General features: G+C 37.6%; 1 protein-coding gene and 1 long non-coding RNA gene across 2 annotated transcripts in view; one reads left to right on the top strand and one right to left on the bottom strand.

Moving 5' to 3' along the window:
• Window positions 1–6,339: 6,339 nt before the first annotated feature.
• On the top strand, window positions 6,340–17,511 carry LOC115434939 (uncharacterized). Its single transcript, XR_003937613.1, has 3 exons — window positions 6,340–6,368; window positions 10,528–10,532; window positions 17,374–17,511. It is a non-coding gene; the product is annotated as an uncharacterized LOC115434939 (long non-coding RNA).
• The window catches only part of sim1a (SIM bHLH transcription factor 1a), a 49,115-nt gene continuing 36,672 nt past the window's right edge, over window positions 6,898–19,340 (bottom strand). The window contains exons 9-11 of the mRNA XM_030157075.1: window positions 15,289–15,454; window positions 10,104–10,515; window positions 6,898–8,394 (exon numbers count right to left, since the gene is read on the bottom strand). Of these exons, the coding sequence (XP_030012935.1) occupies window positions 7,676–8,394; window positions 10,104–10,515; window positions 15,289–15,454 (1,297 nt within the window). The 3' untranslated portion in view covers window positions 6,898–7,675. The remainder of the gene's footprint in view (window positions 8,395–10,103; window positions 10,516–15,288; window positions 15,455–19,340) is intronic.

Here is a 19,340-nt window from a genome sequence, read left to right on the forward strand (position 1 = left end):
TATGCAGTGCTTGATGAAGTATACTGAAATAAGCTAGATTTTGGGCTACAGTAGGTCCTCCCCTTTTCTCCTAATATGATCACCTTTGTTTCCAAAATGATAACATGGTGCCAGCCAAATCATTAATTCCTGCATCAAAACAGCTGGTCAGAAATGGGTAACCAATGGGTCACAGTTCCAGGTTCCACTAATTATATACCTTCTATGGTCAGAACCCAAAGTGGAGCTATTTTTATTGGATGGCTAATGGAGTAGAATACCCAAGAATAGTATAATATGCTTAATTAATTTACATAATTAAGATTAAAGAAAGTAAAAGAAGTAAATGCCGATTTCAGTGATAAATGATGTCACAAAATCATGTAAAATATGCAACAAGTAAAAACATAATAAGACAAAAATGGCATCAAAGACGACAAGTGGTGACAGACACAACAAAACCCACCCCTCGCACGTACTGTAGTTTATTTTGGCATTGATCCAGCTTATGTCATTATGTCTTTGTGTGTGGTGATGTCAGTATATCAATTGCCTCTATGTATGCGCCAAGTTTGAAGTAAATTGAGACAAAGTTGATGTTTTTATAGACATTTGAAATTTCGCCCATTATAAGTAAATGAGAGAAAAAAAAAAAGATTTAAAAAATTCATAAATTTTTTTTTACTTTGACCTACTTTTCCCAAAATGTAACCACATCTATTCTGGGTCACTGGCAATCTGTAAACCTGGTTTGGTATGAAATCAACCACTTGTTTCACTTCTAGAGTGTTAACAAACAAAGAAACAAAATAAACCAAACCAAAAACAATACCCCTTGCCTCTCCTTCGGGGGGCAGGGTAAGAATGGGACCCCTGGCTGAACGGGTTGATGGGATTCAGTGTAACCTTGGATTAAGTCCAGAAAAAGTGGGAGGAGCCACAGGAAAACAGCAGCAAGGGAAGGTCCAAAACAAACGCATCACTGGAAACACTCACAATATTGACCTTAAACTCAGTGTCTTGCATAGTTTTCATTCACTTTATCATTAAATAAACCACTTCAGATGTAAATTACACAGACGGAGGCTTTAAATCATAAATGGCTAATATCAGCGCCACATCACACTGGCCTAACCTTAGTCTCCCAGCCTGCATTTCTGTTGACAGTGCTTTGATCTGCCTCACCGTTTCCCTAGCAACATGTCAGCTCCTAACGCTCAGAGTAACATCAGTGAGTGGAAAAGCTGCCGGAGAGGATGGAGGCCAGCGAAGAAGTGCTAAAGTGAGGAATAACTAGCAGGATGAAAGGCTTTTAATATGGAGGTAATAGGCAAGGCAGAGGCCCGTGGAGCGTCCAGCAGCAGAGCAGCCTGAGATGACTAAAGCAAACAGTGGACGTCCATCAGGCTGCAGAGGAGACCGGCCCTCATCTCTGACCTCCACACACCGAAGAATCTACAGGATTAATTGGAGATTCAGCCGTATCTATTTCAATCAGTGCTCTGTATTTGTCAGAGCAGCTACACATGACCTGTGCAGATTGTGGTGTGTTCACAAACTGGACATCGAAAAATTTATCACATTAAATCACACCTCTCCTGTCAAATTCTTGTGTATTTTATATATTTACATATTTATTATGTTCTTCCCCCCTTTTTATTTTTTTTTTATTTATTTATGTATTTTATTTGATTGTTTATTTCTTTTTCTCTCTTTTATCTAACTTATTGAATTTATGGTTGCGCTCGTTAGTTTGGGGTGGGATTTTCTTTTTCTTTTTGTATGCTTTATCATTCATTGTTCTTTCTAGCGTTCCTGTTCATAAAATCTGAAAAAGATTATTAAAAAATTACATTAAAATAAAAATAAATCACATCCTTACAGCAGTAATGGTCTTACGCTAAAACAAAAAAAGCACAATGGCGGTGGAAACATATTGTTAGCCTGATATCATAATTGCCTAAGTTGTATTTTAAGCCAAATTGTGATATCTGCATAACTTTATTCTCCTAACACTGCTAATTTATTTTGCATCACTGAGTATGCCAAACAAAAACATGACTTAGGCATTTATCCTATGAAGCTAACAGTATGAGTGTATAGTGTGTGATAAGATACTGATGTCAAGAAGTGAAGTTTTACATGTGATAATATATATTTTTTCATTATGTAAAAACTCCACACTGTAACAAATTTCCTGTGGAATTTACAGTAAATACCAGGCAAAAAAGTTGCCATTAAAGGGCTGTTAAATTGTTTGCTAATTACTGTAAAAAAAAAAAAAAAAATTAAGTATATTACTGGATACTTTTTACAGGTTTTTGCTGTATATAAATTATAGCAATGTATTGTTATTTTATATTAGAAACAACCACTACCTGCATTTTAGTTTTTTTTATTTTAGTTTTTTTTAGTTTTGACTGTTTGACTTTAGCCGTGCTAACAGTGCTAACGGAGCTAGGGGCTAATGGAGCCTGGGCTATCCAGGCATTTCCAAATGCGGCTAATGCACGCAGCTAGCATTAGCTTAACTTAACCAGTTTTTCGCTAGCTAACATTTGCAAAAATGTTAGATTCAGAGTACCACACAACGTAAGATAAATTAAATAATGCGAAATACAGTCACTCACACAAATAATGAAACATTATTCTTACTAAAATGCTGGTTTTGACATGTCTACATTACACACTGAATAATAATAGTCGTCTACACCGTCAAATTATATTGCATGAAGTTACTACTTAAATCACATTTTAATTTTTTGGGCTAATAATGTCTTACTTACACTGTATTGAGCAGATGGATGTGGGGATGGATGTCCTCTTTCGCGCCTTCCAATATCAACAGTGTGTAATTGTAATTTGTACCTTTACAGTCAGGACCAAGTGAAAACACAACCATCCTGTATTTTACAATGTGATACTGTAAACAAATGCTTGAAGTTACTGTAAAAAAAAAAAAAATTAAATTTATATATATATATATATATATATATATATATATATATATATATATATATATATATATATATAAAACCCATAATGCATTGCAATATACAGTTACACCTTGTAAATTGTTAGAAGAAGATAGTATAATTTTTTACTGTAGAAATTACAGAAATGTGTTATAGAGCACAGAATAAATATGTTTTTAACCTAGTAGTGTGAATTTAATATTATTGGAGTTACTCATATGAAATAGTCATGTGAATTTATAACACATTTTTTCATGAATTTATGTTTGGGTCCCTCATGCAATCTAATCTCTACAGAGGTATGTCCTATGTATTTATGATTCTCAACACCATGTAAACTGATATTCCACTAAATGTTTGCATGAACTGCTTCCTTTTCTAGATTAATTTCTAATACATATACATTTTTTGCACTTCTGTATATATTTGAAATACTGCGCATGAGGACTGGCCCAGATTATGAAAAAAATTATTCCTCTTTTTCCTAAAACCATTCTCTCTGTATGAAGGTGGAAAACCAAGGGATTTAGTGTATTTAAGATACTTTTTTTTTTTTATAGGTCTGAAGAGGTGTGATACTGCTTGAAAAATTACAGCTAGAATAAATTTTTCCTTTGGAGCTTGTGTCTGTATCAAGGTACAAAAAGAAAACCCATATATGCACATTTGTTATTTGTGCATATATGTATGTTTACTCCTTGTTGACTCTATAATCACACTAAATGTTACTGACATGAGAAGATGTGTATTTATTTGTAATATTATGCCAATATTAAAGTGAAATTCTTATGTGTACACATTCAATTTATTGTACATGACATCTGGGCAAAATATGGACTATTTTATTTGAGTATAACATTTTATTGGATTTGCATTGTATTTTTATTCTTATTTTTTACTGTGACTGCAGGAAAAGATACTGGTAAACTGTTTCTGATTGTATTGTAACAATGCTGCTGTCTTGGATGGGTCCCTCTTACTGGGACCAACCTGGTTAAATAAAGGTTAAGAAATGACAATAAAGTTCTGTTCTATTATATTCTATCTTAAATCCATATGCTAAAAAAGTACCTTACATGCACAAAAACTGTGGTTTGTTTCACATGTGAAAGATTCTGTAGAAGCCAAACATTGAAATGACAAGTTTAACTTCTTTACCATAAATGAATGTTCTATTAGACGGAGTTTTTGGTGAATGAGCCCCATAGTGGTAGAACTTCAGCAAGAGACAATGCTTCTTCTGTTGTCCTTCTTTCTGTATAATTCTCTAATGTGCCTTTATTGTGCATCACACTGTCTATGAAAGAGATGAGATGTTGTGCAAAGAATAAAACATGACCCACCTCTGCAAAATGATTTAATTTGTCTCCTTTAGAACTTTCCTCAGTCAAAAAACACACTCAATATACAAGCAGTTAGACTGGATTTCATTGCAGCTATATTTCAAAATCATAAAGGAACATTTACTTAATAAATACATTTTTTTGCCTGTGTGCTTAAATGTGGTGGAGGGTTTTCTTTTCTGAGCATATTTACAGTTCACCATAAATAACTTTAAGAAATGGAGCACATTTCAGGCTTTGACAAACAAATGAAAAAAACAAAATCCAAACTTGTATAAATATAGGTTCATCTAAGGACCAAAGAGAACATAAAGAAGAAAATTCAGGAGAGAACTTGATTCCTGTTGTACAAACATGCCCACAGAACAATAACGGTTGCTTCTGTCATAATGAATGCAATTAAGCTGCCACACATGGCAGTCTACCGAGTCAAATTGCATATGGTCACAAGTGTCAGTCGCGACATTCAGAGGTGATTAAATTATCCAGACGGAAATAACATTTCCCACAGCCTCTGTCAATTCCTCAAAATTTTTTTTTCTATTAAACAGTTTGCTGTAGAAAATAGATCAAGTCATTTTACTGTCAATTATATCGTTTCCCTCCATCACGATTCCATGAAGCAGCAGACACTCCGAGACACCCGTTAAAATGCGTCCCCTCATCCACTCATCTCTGGGATTCAATGCCCCTCGTCATGGAGCCACGATAAATGTCTCAGCCTTATTTTTTCTTCCTTTTTTTTTTTTTTTTTTTGGCTCAATTTCCTGCAAGTTACCAAAACAGAAAAAAGAATCATCAAGAGAATGGCTTTGCATATTAGTTAGTGATGTTAAAAATGACACAAGACTTTGTTTTTAGAGCCAACCTGTGCTGTAAAAATTTTTATCTGCAAAGTGCATCTCTCCCAGCCCTATCAACTTTTTTTTTTTTCCAAACAAATGTTTCAAGAAATTAAAAAAGAAACTCCCTTTTAGTGCAAAAGATTACACAGCTTAGTACAAGTGACGTATACTAAAGTGACAGACCACTTGAAGGTAGATGAGTGGAAGAATTTTAAAGCAGTAATTTTGTTTTACCCAGTCCCATTTTCCACCAAATTTAACTTTTTTTTAACCTGTTTTTCTTGTTTTAAGTCCTGTTTGTACTTGGTTGTAAAGTATTTTGGTGATGTAATGCATCCGGCTGATGACAGAAATATACAGATGCCAATTATTTGACCTCTTACTCTGACATTTTTACTGTATTTTTTACTATAACATACAAGAAACCATATTTCAAAGGGAATGACCTGTGTTCTGAGCTATAGCACTTTATGATTTAAAAAAAAAAAAAAAAATTTCTGCATATCTCATGTACACAACAATATATTTTACTAGCTTCTATGCAAGTATTAACCATGGAAAATGGAGCAAATCCGGGCTAGGACTTGAGTTTTTATTGTACTTTTAAATCATTTAAATTTAATTATTTTCCACCATGTGAGTAATTTAGTTCATGTTAGCTTTCTTGAGCATCTGCAAGTGATTATATCCTAACTACTAATATGCTAAATAACTGGAGACTATGTTTAAAATGTGACATCTCATTAACAGCTCAACAGAATGCCGTTGATTTCAAGAACCGATTAGATATTGGTGATGATCATGAACAAATTATGATGCACCAATTGTGGATTTATGTGATTGAACTTATGGTACCTACTGTACTGTATGTAGATCATAACCCATACAGACCCAGTGCTACTTGTTTGGCAGTTCTCAAATGATTTTTTTTTCTCAATTCTTGACCTTTCTTAAGTGATTAATCACCATCTAGTCTTATGTTACGCTCTGTATTTTGCATTTCTAGGTAAAAATCAGGTATTTTCCTATATTTTATGTACTAATTATGTAGATGTTCATTAAAGCTCAGATTAAAGTTCAGGTGTATTACATCCAAAACAGAGAAAACTGAAGAAAAAGATGATTTTTTTTTCCCCGCAAAATATATCGTCTAGGATCTCCATCCACTGTCAGTGATCCAACTCCATGGGTTTTATGGGTGAATCAATGTTGTAGAAGATGACGGTGTTTCCATGTTCACTACGGAGCCTCTGAATGTCCAAATGGGTCATATCTGATGACCATGAAAAGATGACAAACTGCATTTTACACCAATTATTTACATGTATTAATAGGATTAACGGATCAACAGATACTAAACTGTTTAGACTGGTAGATGATTTTGGTCACCAGTGGCTGTTTGGGTCTTTATGAGATAAACCAATTACAAAAAAACTGTCAAAAAATATCACCTTTATATTGGTTTTATCCAGAAAAGCCACAGCTCCTATGTTTACTTGTCCAGTATGGTGGTGGCATTGACATCTTATCAAGTAGCCAATGTGATATGTCTGTATATGACCCAACTGTGAGCCACTAAACACTTGCGTGCAGATTTTGTTACTGCTTACGTCACTTCCAACAGAAGGCCAAAGATCCCCAGTCTGACCCTAGATAAGCAACACGTTTGTTTCACACGCACTAGCTGAGGAAACACAAATATTTCAACGAGCAGCAAGTACATACAGGGGGTTTCCATCTGTTAAGATCATACATCAGTGCTCACTCTCCAATTTTTAAGTGTTGATGTGCCATCGCCAAAGCAACCACCACAACCTTCCCCAATTACATATTTTCTGGTGCGTCAGAACCCAGTAGAAAATGCACCCCAGACCACCTCAGCAAGACATTTGATCCGTGTTTCCTGGGTGATCCTTTTCACTGTATTTAGTCGCATCTACTGTGACCATATCACCCAAAATACATTTTAAAACCAAGTATAAACAGGGTCTTATTTTATTTGTTGATTTGTTTGTCTTAGAGGTGCTACGAAATATAAAAAGCAATAGTGGTCTCAAAAATGTCAGATTTTACCATTTTTACCATGTTATATCAGTTTAGTCCTTTAAGATGTTAAGATATTAAGGACATTTCATTAACATATATGTAAATTTTAAACATTAAAAGCATCAATGTCTGCTTAATGTGTTGCATGTTTGATTAAGAACTGGGCTTTATCATATTTTTAATCAGGTTAAGGGTAAATTTCATTATTTTTCTGAGGAAATGCTGCCTATTCTGCTGTATCAGAAAAAAACATATTCTTGTTTAGAGTTTGTGATGGATTTGTTTTCAGACTGAACATTGAGATTGAACTTCTGGGCTGAAATTTAGGTAGAATGTACTTGTACTGAAACAACGAAAGATTTCTGTGTCCAAAAGATGTAAAGACAAAAAACACCAGGATGCAAGGTGAAAATGGCAACGTGTTTTAAAGGGGCTGAGCAGCTCAGGCCGTGTGACTTCGGTCCCAGTGGGCGTGTTGAGACGAATGTTAGCTGCCATTGGTGATAATGACAGAGGTGCCTTTGTGTCCGGGGGTCTGCTCTGACGGTATGCGGGGGTGAGGGGTCATGTCGTAGTGAGTGGGGCCAGTGCTGGCGGAGGTGCAGTAGCCTCTGAGGCTCTCTGGGTCGTAGAGGTGCTCCAGTGTGTAACCTGTGAGAGAGTAGGCGGTATGCTTGTCTAAGTATGGCCTTGAGTGGGTGTGGGAGGGGTAAAGGGCGGGGGCCGGGGTGGGGGACGCAGAGCAGGGGCCCGACCGACTGAAAGGGTGATGTAACGGCAAAGAAAGTGGGGACAGGTCCGTCTGGAGGTAGTCTTTGGACTTGTGGAGACGCTCAGACCCCGGACTGCTGAGCCTGGAGAGGGGGGCGGGGCTTGGCGCGGGGCTGATCACCTGACTCAAACCTCGGCACACCATAGTCTGTAGTGGCAGAGGCCCTTGAGTGTAATCAGAAGTAAAGCATGGACCGGAGCCCTTGGGCAGTCCGTTGGCTGGCCCCAGTGGGGGGTCCGGAGGGCCTTTACGCAGCTGAAGTCGACTTTCCTCTTCCTTAATCATCTGCTGCGTGGCTCGAATCAGCGTCTCGATCTTGCTGGGCTCCTGGGGGCTGGAGCGATAGTGGTCAGATCGGTACCGATCCCCTGAGTCACTTGCAGAACCCCCATCTGGAGAACTGACCACACTGTCCTCATCCCAATGGCCCCGGCCTGCAGACGAAAAAACTGCAAACGTCACTTTAACTAAAAATATTACATTAAAACACCATCTTGTACCTTCAACAGCTTAATATGTGTTAACAGATACAATTGGGTACAATAACAGTTGTATCAGAGTTGTGAAATGTATAAACCAAGTGACTCCTAAATGAAGCCAATCTTGAGGTAAATTTAAAGTTGTAATACCACTGCTGGCCACTGGGGTTGGCTCGAAAAAGGCCCATCAGACTTTCAGAGTTTCTTTTTATTGACTAAAGTTCATTTTTTCCTTAAAGACAGTTTGACTGTAGTGCTGGGTAATAAATGACAATAACAACAATATAAAAAAACTTTGTTAGGCAATGGATTGTTGTGTTAAATGCCACAAAGTCATCTCAACTACTTGCTAAAAGCTAATACCGTACTTTCCAGACTATTTGCCGCACCTGACTATAAGCCACACCCACCCCGTCTCCAACGTCTCACCATCGATTCATTGATGCCAAGCTCACAAGCAGCAGTTCTATTTCCTTCTTCGACAGCCGGATTGATCGCTAGCCCGGAAAACATAAAGTAGCCGCATCATTTTTGAGCCGCGGGTTCACAGCGTGTGGAAAAAAGTAGCAGCTTATAGACCGGAAATTACGGTACATGCAGTTGTGTTTGATAACAGTAATACCACTTAATGTATGACTGACGTACAATAACATGTAAATGAATATTCACCTGAGTGAATTTGTCTAAAACTGCTAAAAGGCCAAATGTAATTAAGACATGGGACAAATTTGTGTGACTTCTTAGTGCAGTTTAATAACTACAACTACAGTTGAGCTATATGTTGGGAAAAATGTTTTATTCAATAAACAGAAGCTATCAAAGTCCAATTAAACAACTGAGTGAGGAGACAGTGGCCGACAATGTCTTGATCACCTCTATTTATTAATGTATTTGCTCTGCCACTAGTTCTTGTATAAATAAAAGAAAATAAATAAATAAAGTAACACCTATCATTCAAAGCCCTAAAACAATGTTTTTCAACCTTGGGGTCGGGACCCCACGTGGGGTCGCCTGAAATTTCTAGTAATTGACTAAAAAAATTACTAATAAAAAATATATGATGAGTTGAGAGAGACAATCGCAATACATGAAAGACATGACAAACTGTGAAGCTGAAACTGAAGCACTGTGGTACCGTTTATCTTTCAAATGTTCATTATGGCTGGTTTAAGATGCTGCAGCTCTTTCATAATTAATTAATTATTATAAAATTATATAATTAATTGTCAGCCTTGTAAATACAAGCTGGGCTGACTGTACATATCCTGACCAAGGAAAATCAAATTCTCACTTTGTGCAGTAATCTACACCTGGCTTTTCTGCCTCCGTCCATAATAATATACATTATATAAACAAATTGTTGTCGAAAAATTAACGTTTATTTGCGACATAGTATAGCAAACTATTACATGATCAAAAACAAATTAATGTTACCAAAAAAAATGTCTCCGTTTTGAATGTCTGAGGTCGCCAGAAATTTGTGATGTTAAAATGGGGTCATGAGCCAAAAAAGGTTGGGAACCACTGCCCTAAAACCTTAGTGGAGTATTACTTTTCAACACAACCACTACGCTGGATAAAGTCATTCCTAGTGAAAAAGCATCTAGTGGCCATCTGTGGTATTACACTTTGAGTAACTCTTTGCACACTGTTTTCGTCCTCACCGTGGTAGCTGTGGATGGCTGTTATGTGTGGCATGCTGCTGTCATATCCCTCTGGATTCTCCAAAGACCCCTTACTCAGGGGCAGTATGGACCGGGCAGTACCCCACCACCCGTCCCTACCCGATGGAGGCGCCCCAAGAAAGTAGCGCCCGGCCTCACACCGGCCTCGCTCACAGCTCTGGCCTTGAGTATGTGAGTGTAGGTGTGTGTGTCCATCGCCGGCGGTGTAATGCTGCTCTTCAGATAAGCTGTAGCAGAGCGGACGTGGGTCGCTGAACTGTCTGTACACACAGGAGGCGTCCAGTCCTTCGCTGTGATCCAGCAGCTGAGGGGAGGCCGAGTCGGTAAGAGGACTGCTGCCCCACGGACTGTCCCTGTCTGACTCGGACCGCTCCGTCTGGAAACCAGGATACTGCAACAACAGTGGTGGTGAAAGAGATGAAATGGGAGAAGGGTCTTTAAAGGTGGGACTCTCTGGAAGGCCTGCTAATAATGGTACATGCAGATCAAATATAAGGCATGTTACTTGTGTTTACTAGAAACCAGTACGGATACATATCATTTTCAGGACTGTTGGGTAGTTGTGCAAGTTTTGCTCACTTTTTTCTCCTTTTGTGTTCTGTCTCTACATCAGAAAAACTGAGACAGAACTTTGGATGCCCATAGATGGCAACGATAAGTTTAGCATTTCCATCTCTATGTCAATCTCAAACCTTAGACTTTTGTAAAAAATAATAATACAACTACTACTACTACTACTACTACTACTACTACTACTACTACTACTACTACTACTACTACTACTACTAATAATAATAATAATACATCACACTTATATAATACTTTTGTGGACACTCAAAGACCCTTCACAAACAAACAAAACAAAAAGAACTAGAAGCACTTGGAGAGCGCAGACCTCCGCCAAGGCAGATCAGTGGCCCCCCCACCCCAAATCCGGGGCGCTGATCTGCCTTGGCGGAGGTCTGCACTCTACGAGTGTGTTTCTTGAAAAGACAGTGCAGACCTTCGCCAAGGCAGATCAGTGCCCCCCCCACCCCCGATCACCACCAAAATTTAATCATTTGTTCCTTTTGCCATTATCAACATTTCCTGAATTTTCATCTAAATCCGTCCGTAACTTTTTGAGTTATCTTGCACACAGACAGACAGACAGACAGACAGACAGACAGACAGATAGACACACAGACAAACAGACAAACCAACGCTGACAAAAACATAACCTCCTTGGTGGAGGTAACAAAGGGGCTCAAGAAAATACAAGTTTGAACAGGTGAGTTTTGAGTAGTGATTTGAAGTTTTGTATTGAGTCCGAGTTCCTGGTGTTTTGTAGGAGTGAGTTCCATAGGGTGGGGGCAGCTGCAGCGAAGACTTGGTCCCCCGAGGTGCTACACATACCTTTTTAATGCAGAAATACATGTATATTTACATCAATTGAAGTCACCAGTTGCAAATCCACATCAATTTACAGTTTTGTATTTGCTCTGTCTGTAATCACATGTAAACCCAAAAAATCTATCTATCTATCTATCTATCTATCTATCTATCTATCTATCTATCTATCTATCTATCTATCTATCTATCTATCTATCTATCTATCTATCTATCTATCTATCTATCTATCTATCCATCCATCCATCCATCCATCCATCCATCCATCCATCCATCCATCCATCCATCCATCCATCCATCCACAATGACAGTGTCTCTGCCATTTACTGGTGAAAACACTGATTGGATTTGTGGTTTAATGTCTGAAAAACATGCCATGTAACCCAACTGGGTGCCTATGGACTATGAAGGAAAACTATGACATCTATCTGTAACAGTGACTCAAAACTCACCTTTTCAGAATAGCTTACCCACCATGAGCTTTAGCCTCCATTTTACATTTTCATCACTATGTATTGTAACTACTTTTTTTTTTTTTTTTTTTTTTTTTACCTCTTTTACGTCTTTGTATTTTATGTATTGCCTGTTTTATCCTCTGTTGTACAGTGTCCTTGGGTGTCCTGAAAGGCACTTATAAATAAACTGTATTATTATTATTATTATTATTATGAAGATCCACCACTTTCCAACCTTAATTTGTGGTTAAACTTCTACATGTACTGTTTCTGCAGTCATCTGTACGTCCACTGCATAGGTATGCTTATCATGAACCCCAATCCATTTTCAAACGAACATTATCCAAAATGTCCCACTCCCCATGCCATGTGGTCCAGCCAAGGAATCCTGACATGCTTTCTGGCCCAGATGGGATATTAGGTCCCTCCTCCTCTGGGTCTACTGGGAGGGGGCCAGGAGAAATTGTCATCAGATGCCTGAACCCACTTAAGCTGCCTCTGAGCTCCTTCTGGATGTTCTCTGCCATTCCCTCAGGCTGAGCGCAGCCACACTGAGAAGAAAACTTGCTTTGGCTGCTTGTACCCATGACCTCATTGTCTGTGTCACAACCCAAGTAAAGCAGTTTAGATCATCTGGATAAACATTTGTCTTGTTTACAACTCAACCAATCTTTTCCATTCAGAATGGAGACTGATTTAAAAAATTCATTTATACCACAATGATTATTACTGATTATCAGTACGATGTCTTTTAGTATTTCCCAAATTATCTGTGAAGAGGAAATAGTAGATCTTCGGGTTTTCAGCATCAATACCCATGTTGTGTAGAAACATGTTTCAGCATATTGATGCAGTTTCCAACCTTACGTGACATGGTAATTTAATGGCTGTTACAACTAGCGCTGGCGTGTTTCTTCCTGATTCCTTTGCGTTTCAAGGCCAGACATGAGTTTGACTCTTGGAAAAAAAACATGCCAGTGATTCCATTGGTTGGACAATTAGGAACAACCTCTTCTTTTGATGGTTTGTTTTTTTCATATCGATACAATGTTCCATCCATCCTGAAGTTAGAAAAGCGAACTTATTGTCTTTATTATTTTATGTTTTGTCTAGTTTGGGATTATCCACGTCTTCAGTGTACTTGCATTGATAACTGGCTTAAGGTGTGGAAATGTATATCATGTATGGCCTATTTTTTTTATTATTATTTTCCCCTTTTTTATTTTAAAAAAGAAACACTTAATAAAGTTCAAGTCATAAAAAAAGAGAGGCTGACTTATGCCACATATACAAGTAGCTGGGTATCTGGAAAAACTGATATTTTGTCATGGGTTTTTGCCTTTTGTCCACATTAAAACTCTGGCTTGGGTCAATGAAAACAATTATTTCTGAAAACTTTGGAGATTTTAGAGTTTGAGGGTCCCAAACATTATAAGTCGCTTTTCTATTGATCCTCAAATTGCATGAATATAACTTGCGAATAAATATTAGCCTAATGGAACAACAACAATTTTGCCAAAACTCTTGGTTTTTGATTAAAAGTTTTTGCGCTGGCAAGAGGTGGTTTTTTTTTAACGTAGTGAAACTGGTATATCACACAAAACTGCAATAGGAAGACCTTTTTCTGCAACTAGAGTCATGTGAATAAATAAAAATGGACGTTGACGGATGTTACAACAAGCGAAGAAGAAGAGTTTTAAAAGAAACATGGCGCAGTATGTGTGGACACCAGGAAATGAATCATTTTTTTAAATTTAGTACGAGATAGAGGGGTAACATATAATAATAATGAATAAATCTGTAAATCAACGTGATATTTATATTCGCTGACATGTTTATGGAATAACTTCTTGTTTCATCTCGTGATAATAAATAAACAAATCATTGCATTTGTGATTTAATGGAAAAACCGACATTATGCACTTCTGTTTTTTCAACATTTAGTAAATATCACTAAAATTTTGCATAGATGTCCAATGGAAAAGCCACTATAGTATGCAACAAAAAAAACACTATTTGTGCACCCTTTGTTCATCCTAACTCTAACCCCATGATAGTACTACACAAGTGTATTAATGCAGGTGTTGGAGCCAAGATACATTTGTTTGTTTATTCCTCTTTTTTGTTTTGACCTTAATTTAATAATTGTCTAGTGGGTGTGGCTGTGATGATCACCACATGTGCAATTCATCATGGGTGTTGGTATGGGTGTTACAGGGTTAGATATACCTGCTGTGTGAGGTGGGTGGTGTGTGTGTGAGGACAGCCCTAAACAATATTCTGACTGCGAGACACCGAGTAAATTAAGTTGGTTGGCATTTTCAGTGTTTTTTATGTTAAGCATCTTATTTTGTTTATTCATAGAGTATATAGAACGATTGTGATCTATAATGAATGCTTGAACTTGATATTTGTCAATAAATGGATTGGCATATCCAAAGACAAAGAAAACCATCCGGACATTAATTCATGCACGTGTCAAAAAATATAAAATATAACAGGTTGAACCCTTCCACACCATAGTAGTGGCTAAAGGTAAAGCCACTACAGCAGGTTTGTGCAGATGAAAACAGAACTGGGTAAATATCTGTTTCTATAAATACCCAGCTTCATGTATACATGGCCTTAGAACACAGGTGTCAAACATGCGGCCCAGGGGCCAAATCCGGCCCGCCAAAGGGTCCAGTCCGGCCCTTGGGATGAATTTGTGAAATGCAAAAATTACACTTAAGATTTTAACAATCCTTTTATTTCAGGTTCCACATTCAGACCAATTCAATCTCAAGTGGGCGGGACCAGTCAAATACGATCATAATAACATATAAATAATGACAACGCCAAATGTTCCTCTTTGTAAATGTAAATATTTTCATGTATTTACACTAAAACAAAGTATAATTTTGCAAAAAATGTGAATAACCTGAAATGTCTTAAGAGAAGGAAGTGCAATTTTACCAGTATTCTGTCTGTTATTAAATGTTTTTTGCATTTGTAGATCCACTGTGATCTGTAAGTTACAATGTACATGTGTAAATATGATAAACTGAGGCAGAATATTGTTAAAATTACACTTATTTTTTCAGTTTGTTCACGTTATTCACATTGTTTGAAAGGATAGTTTGTAGATGTAAACCTTTTCATAATGTAAATGAACTTTTTTCGCTCTAAAACATAGAGAAAAGTTTGGAGTTGACATTATTTATATATTATTATGTTATTATTTTACTGGTTCGGCCCACTGCAGATCAAATTTAGCTGAATCTGGCCCGTGAGCTAAAATGAGTTTGACACCCCCGCTTTAGAATGCATCAAAGTCTTACCTGTGTGTAAGGGGAGAGCCTAGCTTTGGTCTTGGGCCGGGACACTCTGCTCTTGGGGGTCCTACAGGCATCTGGGAGGCTGCTGGCAGTGCTGCTGCTGTAGGGGAAGGAGGCCTTGGACGTGACTTGGTCCAGAGAAAGCTGGAGGCCTTTATACTCTGTCTCCCTGAGGACAACACAAGTCCCGATATCACATGGCGCATTCACAGTAATGATGAAGATAATAAGCATTTGCATCTCATAGGTTTAATACAGTCCATAATTACACAAGCGGGATCTGAGTTCCCTTGAAAGGATGTTTATTAAAGCCCACAAACAGCCCGTGTGTACCTGTGTGTTTGGATTTTCTCTTGGTGCAAAAACCCATTAACATCTGTTTAGCAATTAGAGCCTCATCATGGTGCTGAGGGGCCCAGCATGCAGAGATCGTGTGTTTGTGATTCAGTGTGTGTGAGCGTGAATGTTTGGAGGGGTGGTGGTGGTGATGGGGGGAAGGGGGGGGGGGGGGGGGGGGTGGGGGGGGGCGCTGTGAGGGCTGGAACGGCTGTTGGGATGCTTGTTTTACCAGAAGGATTGCAGGAAGGCCTTCAACAAACACTCTACAGAGGGAGAGCTGTCCAATCAAATAGACGGGGAGATTAAAGGCTATGTCTGGCTAAATCAGGCCCATAGGAGAAGCTTGGACGTCTCACTACGGGGAAATGGGAATTGATTTCTCGCTAAAGTGCTCCACAGATCTCACCATGGATGATGAATCAAGTTTGAGACAACAGAAAACCTGGACAGGGTTTATTTGAGACAAACAGTGATCCATCCTCCACACTCGCGCACACACACACACACACACACACCTCCTTTTCCTTTCTCTACACATACACACATCCGACACATTTCAAGGATTTGCATCAGTTACAGTTTGCGAAAGCTCTTCCATATCATATCCAACAAACACTGTTACTATCATGAAGATGTTCACAGTCCAGATTTATCATTAGCCCGCATTAACCGGGCCAGAATTTTATTTTCAGTTCAATCTATTGTTTTTTTTTTTGTTTTTTTTAAAAATATATTTCTTTATCAGACTCTTACAGCTCTGTACTGAATCAATGAGCATTTTAACATATTGATACAGATGACTGAAAAATCCAAGCAACAATTAAAATATAGTGAGAAAAAAAGCAAATACTGGACATTCAGTCACCAATTCTCAAATCATCCTCTTTTTAAATTTTTTTTTTTTTTTTTTCAAAAATCCAGTTAATTTCTACTGTTGAGTGCTGCAGATATGGATAATAAATCATTTCGCTTCTTTAAATAGCGTCTTAGACAGCTTTGCAAGACACTATACTGTGATTGGAATTCAGAGATTTCAGTCTCTAGTCTAACTAATTAATTATAACCCTTACGTGGCAAGATGTTTCCTCTACATTTAAGCTTTTCTGAATGATTTATCACCATATATTACACTTTGCATTTTGCTTTTTCAGTGAAAATCTGGTATTTTCCTATATTTAATTTACTGATCATGTTGATGTTTATAAAAGTTCAGAGTAAATCCAAAGGTTATTACATCAACACAGCAAAGAGTGAAGAAAAGAGAATTTTTCAGCAAATATATACCTTTCTACTTTGTATGGTGTTTGGGTCTGTGGGACCAGTTTTCATTTTTTATTAAAAAAAAAAAAAAAAAAAAGATGAGTAATTATTTTTGTATGAATTTTTTCCTCTCATATCTTGATTATATTACATTTTTACTAAAGAGACAAACTAAAAACAAGGAGCACTTTAATTCATAAATGTGATCTAGCAATAGCAAAAGGCAAATATTAAACCTATATGCTTTTTATGTTGCTTGTAATTGGGATGAAGTAAACATCTGTTGAGACAATTTTATTTTAACATAAAATTGTTTGATTATGTTGAATTAAAAACCCACAAATGCAGCGAGTCCACCACACCCACAAAAACTGACTGAATAACAAAAATCTGAACACCACACAAGGGTTAACTGATCCTAAAAACACCTCTACTACCATCGTCATTTGTCTAACTATGGGTTTTATTTGTGAATCGATGTTGCAGAAGATGACGGCGTTTCCATGTTCACTACGGAGCCTCTGAACGTCCAAATGGGTCATATCTGATGACCGTGAAAAGCTGATCAACTGTATTTTACTTGCATTATTTCAGTCCCATGTTAGGATTAAAGGTTTAGAAGTTAAACATTTTAGATTTGTAGGTTTTTAGGTCTTTGGGGAACAATACATTTTATTTATAGACACACAAAGACACCCTTCAATGCATGGTTAAAAACAGCAATAAAAAAAAAAGCAATTACATGTATAAGTTAAGACAACAAATGTGCAAATGTACGTATAGAAAAATACATAAAGTGACAGGGTGTTAGACCTGATTTACAAATGTATAAGCCTGATGTGTGTGGCTATAAGGCTGTTCCTTGTATTTTTAGTCCATTATTGAGCACACACACAACTCTAAACCTCTCTGAACCTTTGAGGTATTTCTCCCTGAATTGATTTTGTTAATATATACAAAAATCCATTCTCTGTTACCTGCATTAAAATCTAGTATGTGTTTGCCTGGTGTCTTCTGTCACTGATGGGTGACAAATTAAAGGGAAATCTTCCAGGATGATAATACCCATATCAGGAGGACACGAGGGATGGATGACATGATGACTATGAAAATGTAAATAATATTGATATTGCTTTCACAGTCACCAGATCTGAACTTAATTCAACACTATGGGAGATTTTGCACTATCGTGTTACACAAGTACCATCATCAGCAATCAGGGATGTGTTCTGTTCGACTGTTCATCAGTGCAGAGACGAACTACAGCTGTTCAGGAGATACATGGTGGACCCACATTTTACTAAGACAATGAAAACCAATCCCTGCATCCAACCACCACCAGATCGCTGGTTGTGCATGTGCTGGAGTGTAATTTTTTTACCTCAACCCATAAAGACCCAGTACTACTTTTGTCGCAGTTTCCAAATGATTTTTTCTTTATATTCCACCAATTTTAAGTGATTTATCACTATTTATAATAATATCATCCTGTTTTTTTTTTTTTTTTTTTTTTTTTTTTTTGCATTTTTCAGTGTAGATCATGTATTTTCCTATATCTAACTCCCTGATCATGTAGCTGTTAATGAAAACTCAAAGCAAATTCAAAGGTTATTATATCAGAAACAGAAAAAAAACTGAATAAAAAGTGACTCTTTCAGCAAAGATTTCAATAACAGAATCTAAAAACTAGAAGCACTCGGAGAGCGCAGACCTCCGACAAGGCAGATCAGTGTCCCGGATTTGGATGAAAATTTCAGGAAATGTTGATACTGGCACAAGGAACAAATGATTAAATTTTAGTGGTCATCGGGGGTGGGGTGGGGTGGGGGGGGCATTGATCTGCCTTGACGGAGGTCTGTGCTGCCTTTTCTAGAAAAGCACTTGTACAGCGCAGACCTCTGCCAAGGCAGATCAGTGGCCCTCCCACCCTCCCCACCCCTGATCACCACCAAAATTTAATAATTTCTTCCTTGTGCCAGTATCAACATTTCCTGAAATTTTCATCCAAATCCGTCCGTAACTTTTTGAGTTATCTTGCACACAATCATACTGACAGACAAACCAACGCTGACAAAAACATAACCTCCTTGGCGGAGGTAATAAGAGTCTCCATCCACTGTCATTGATCCAACTCCATGGGTTTTACTGGTGAATCAATGTTGTAGAAGATGACTGTGTTTCCATGTTCACTACGGAGCCACTGAACGTCCAAATGGGTCATATCTGATGACTGAAAAGACGACAAACTGTATTTTACACCAATTATTCCATTGTATTAATAGCTTTAGTGGTTCAGAAGTTATTAATCATTTTAGATCAGTAGATGCTTTTGGTTGCCAGTGGCTATTTGGGTCTTTATGGGTTAAAAAGATGCTTAACCCATAAAGACCCAAACATCCATGATCGTCCAGAACTATGTACTGATCTACAATGTTTAATACCTGTTGATCCACTAA

This window comes from Sphaeramia orbicularis, chromosome 16, assembly GCF_902148855.1.
Source record: "Sphaeramia orbicularis chromosome 16, fSphaOr1.1, whole genome shotgun sequence".
NCBI classification, from domain to species: domain Eukaryota; kingdom Metazoa; phylum Chordata; class Actinopteri; order Kurtiformes; family Apogonidae; genus Sphaeramia; species Sphaeramia orbicularis.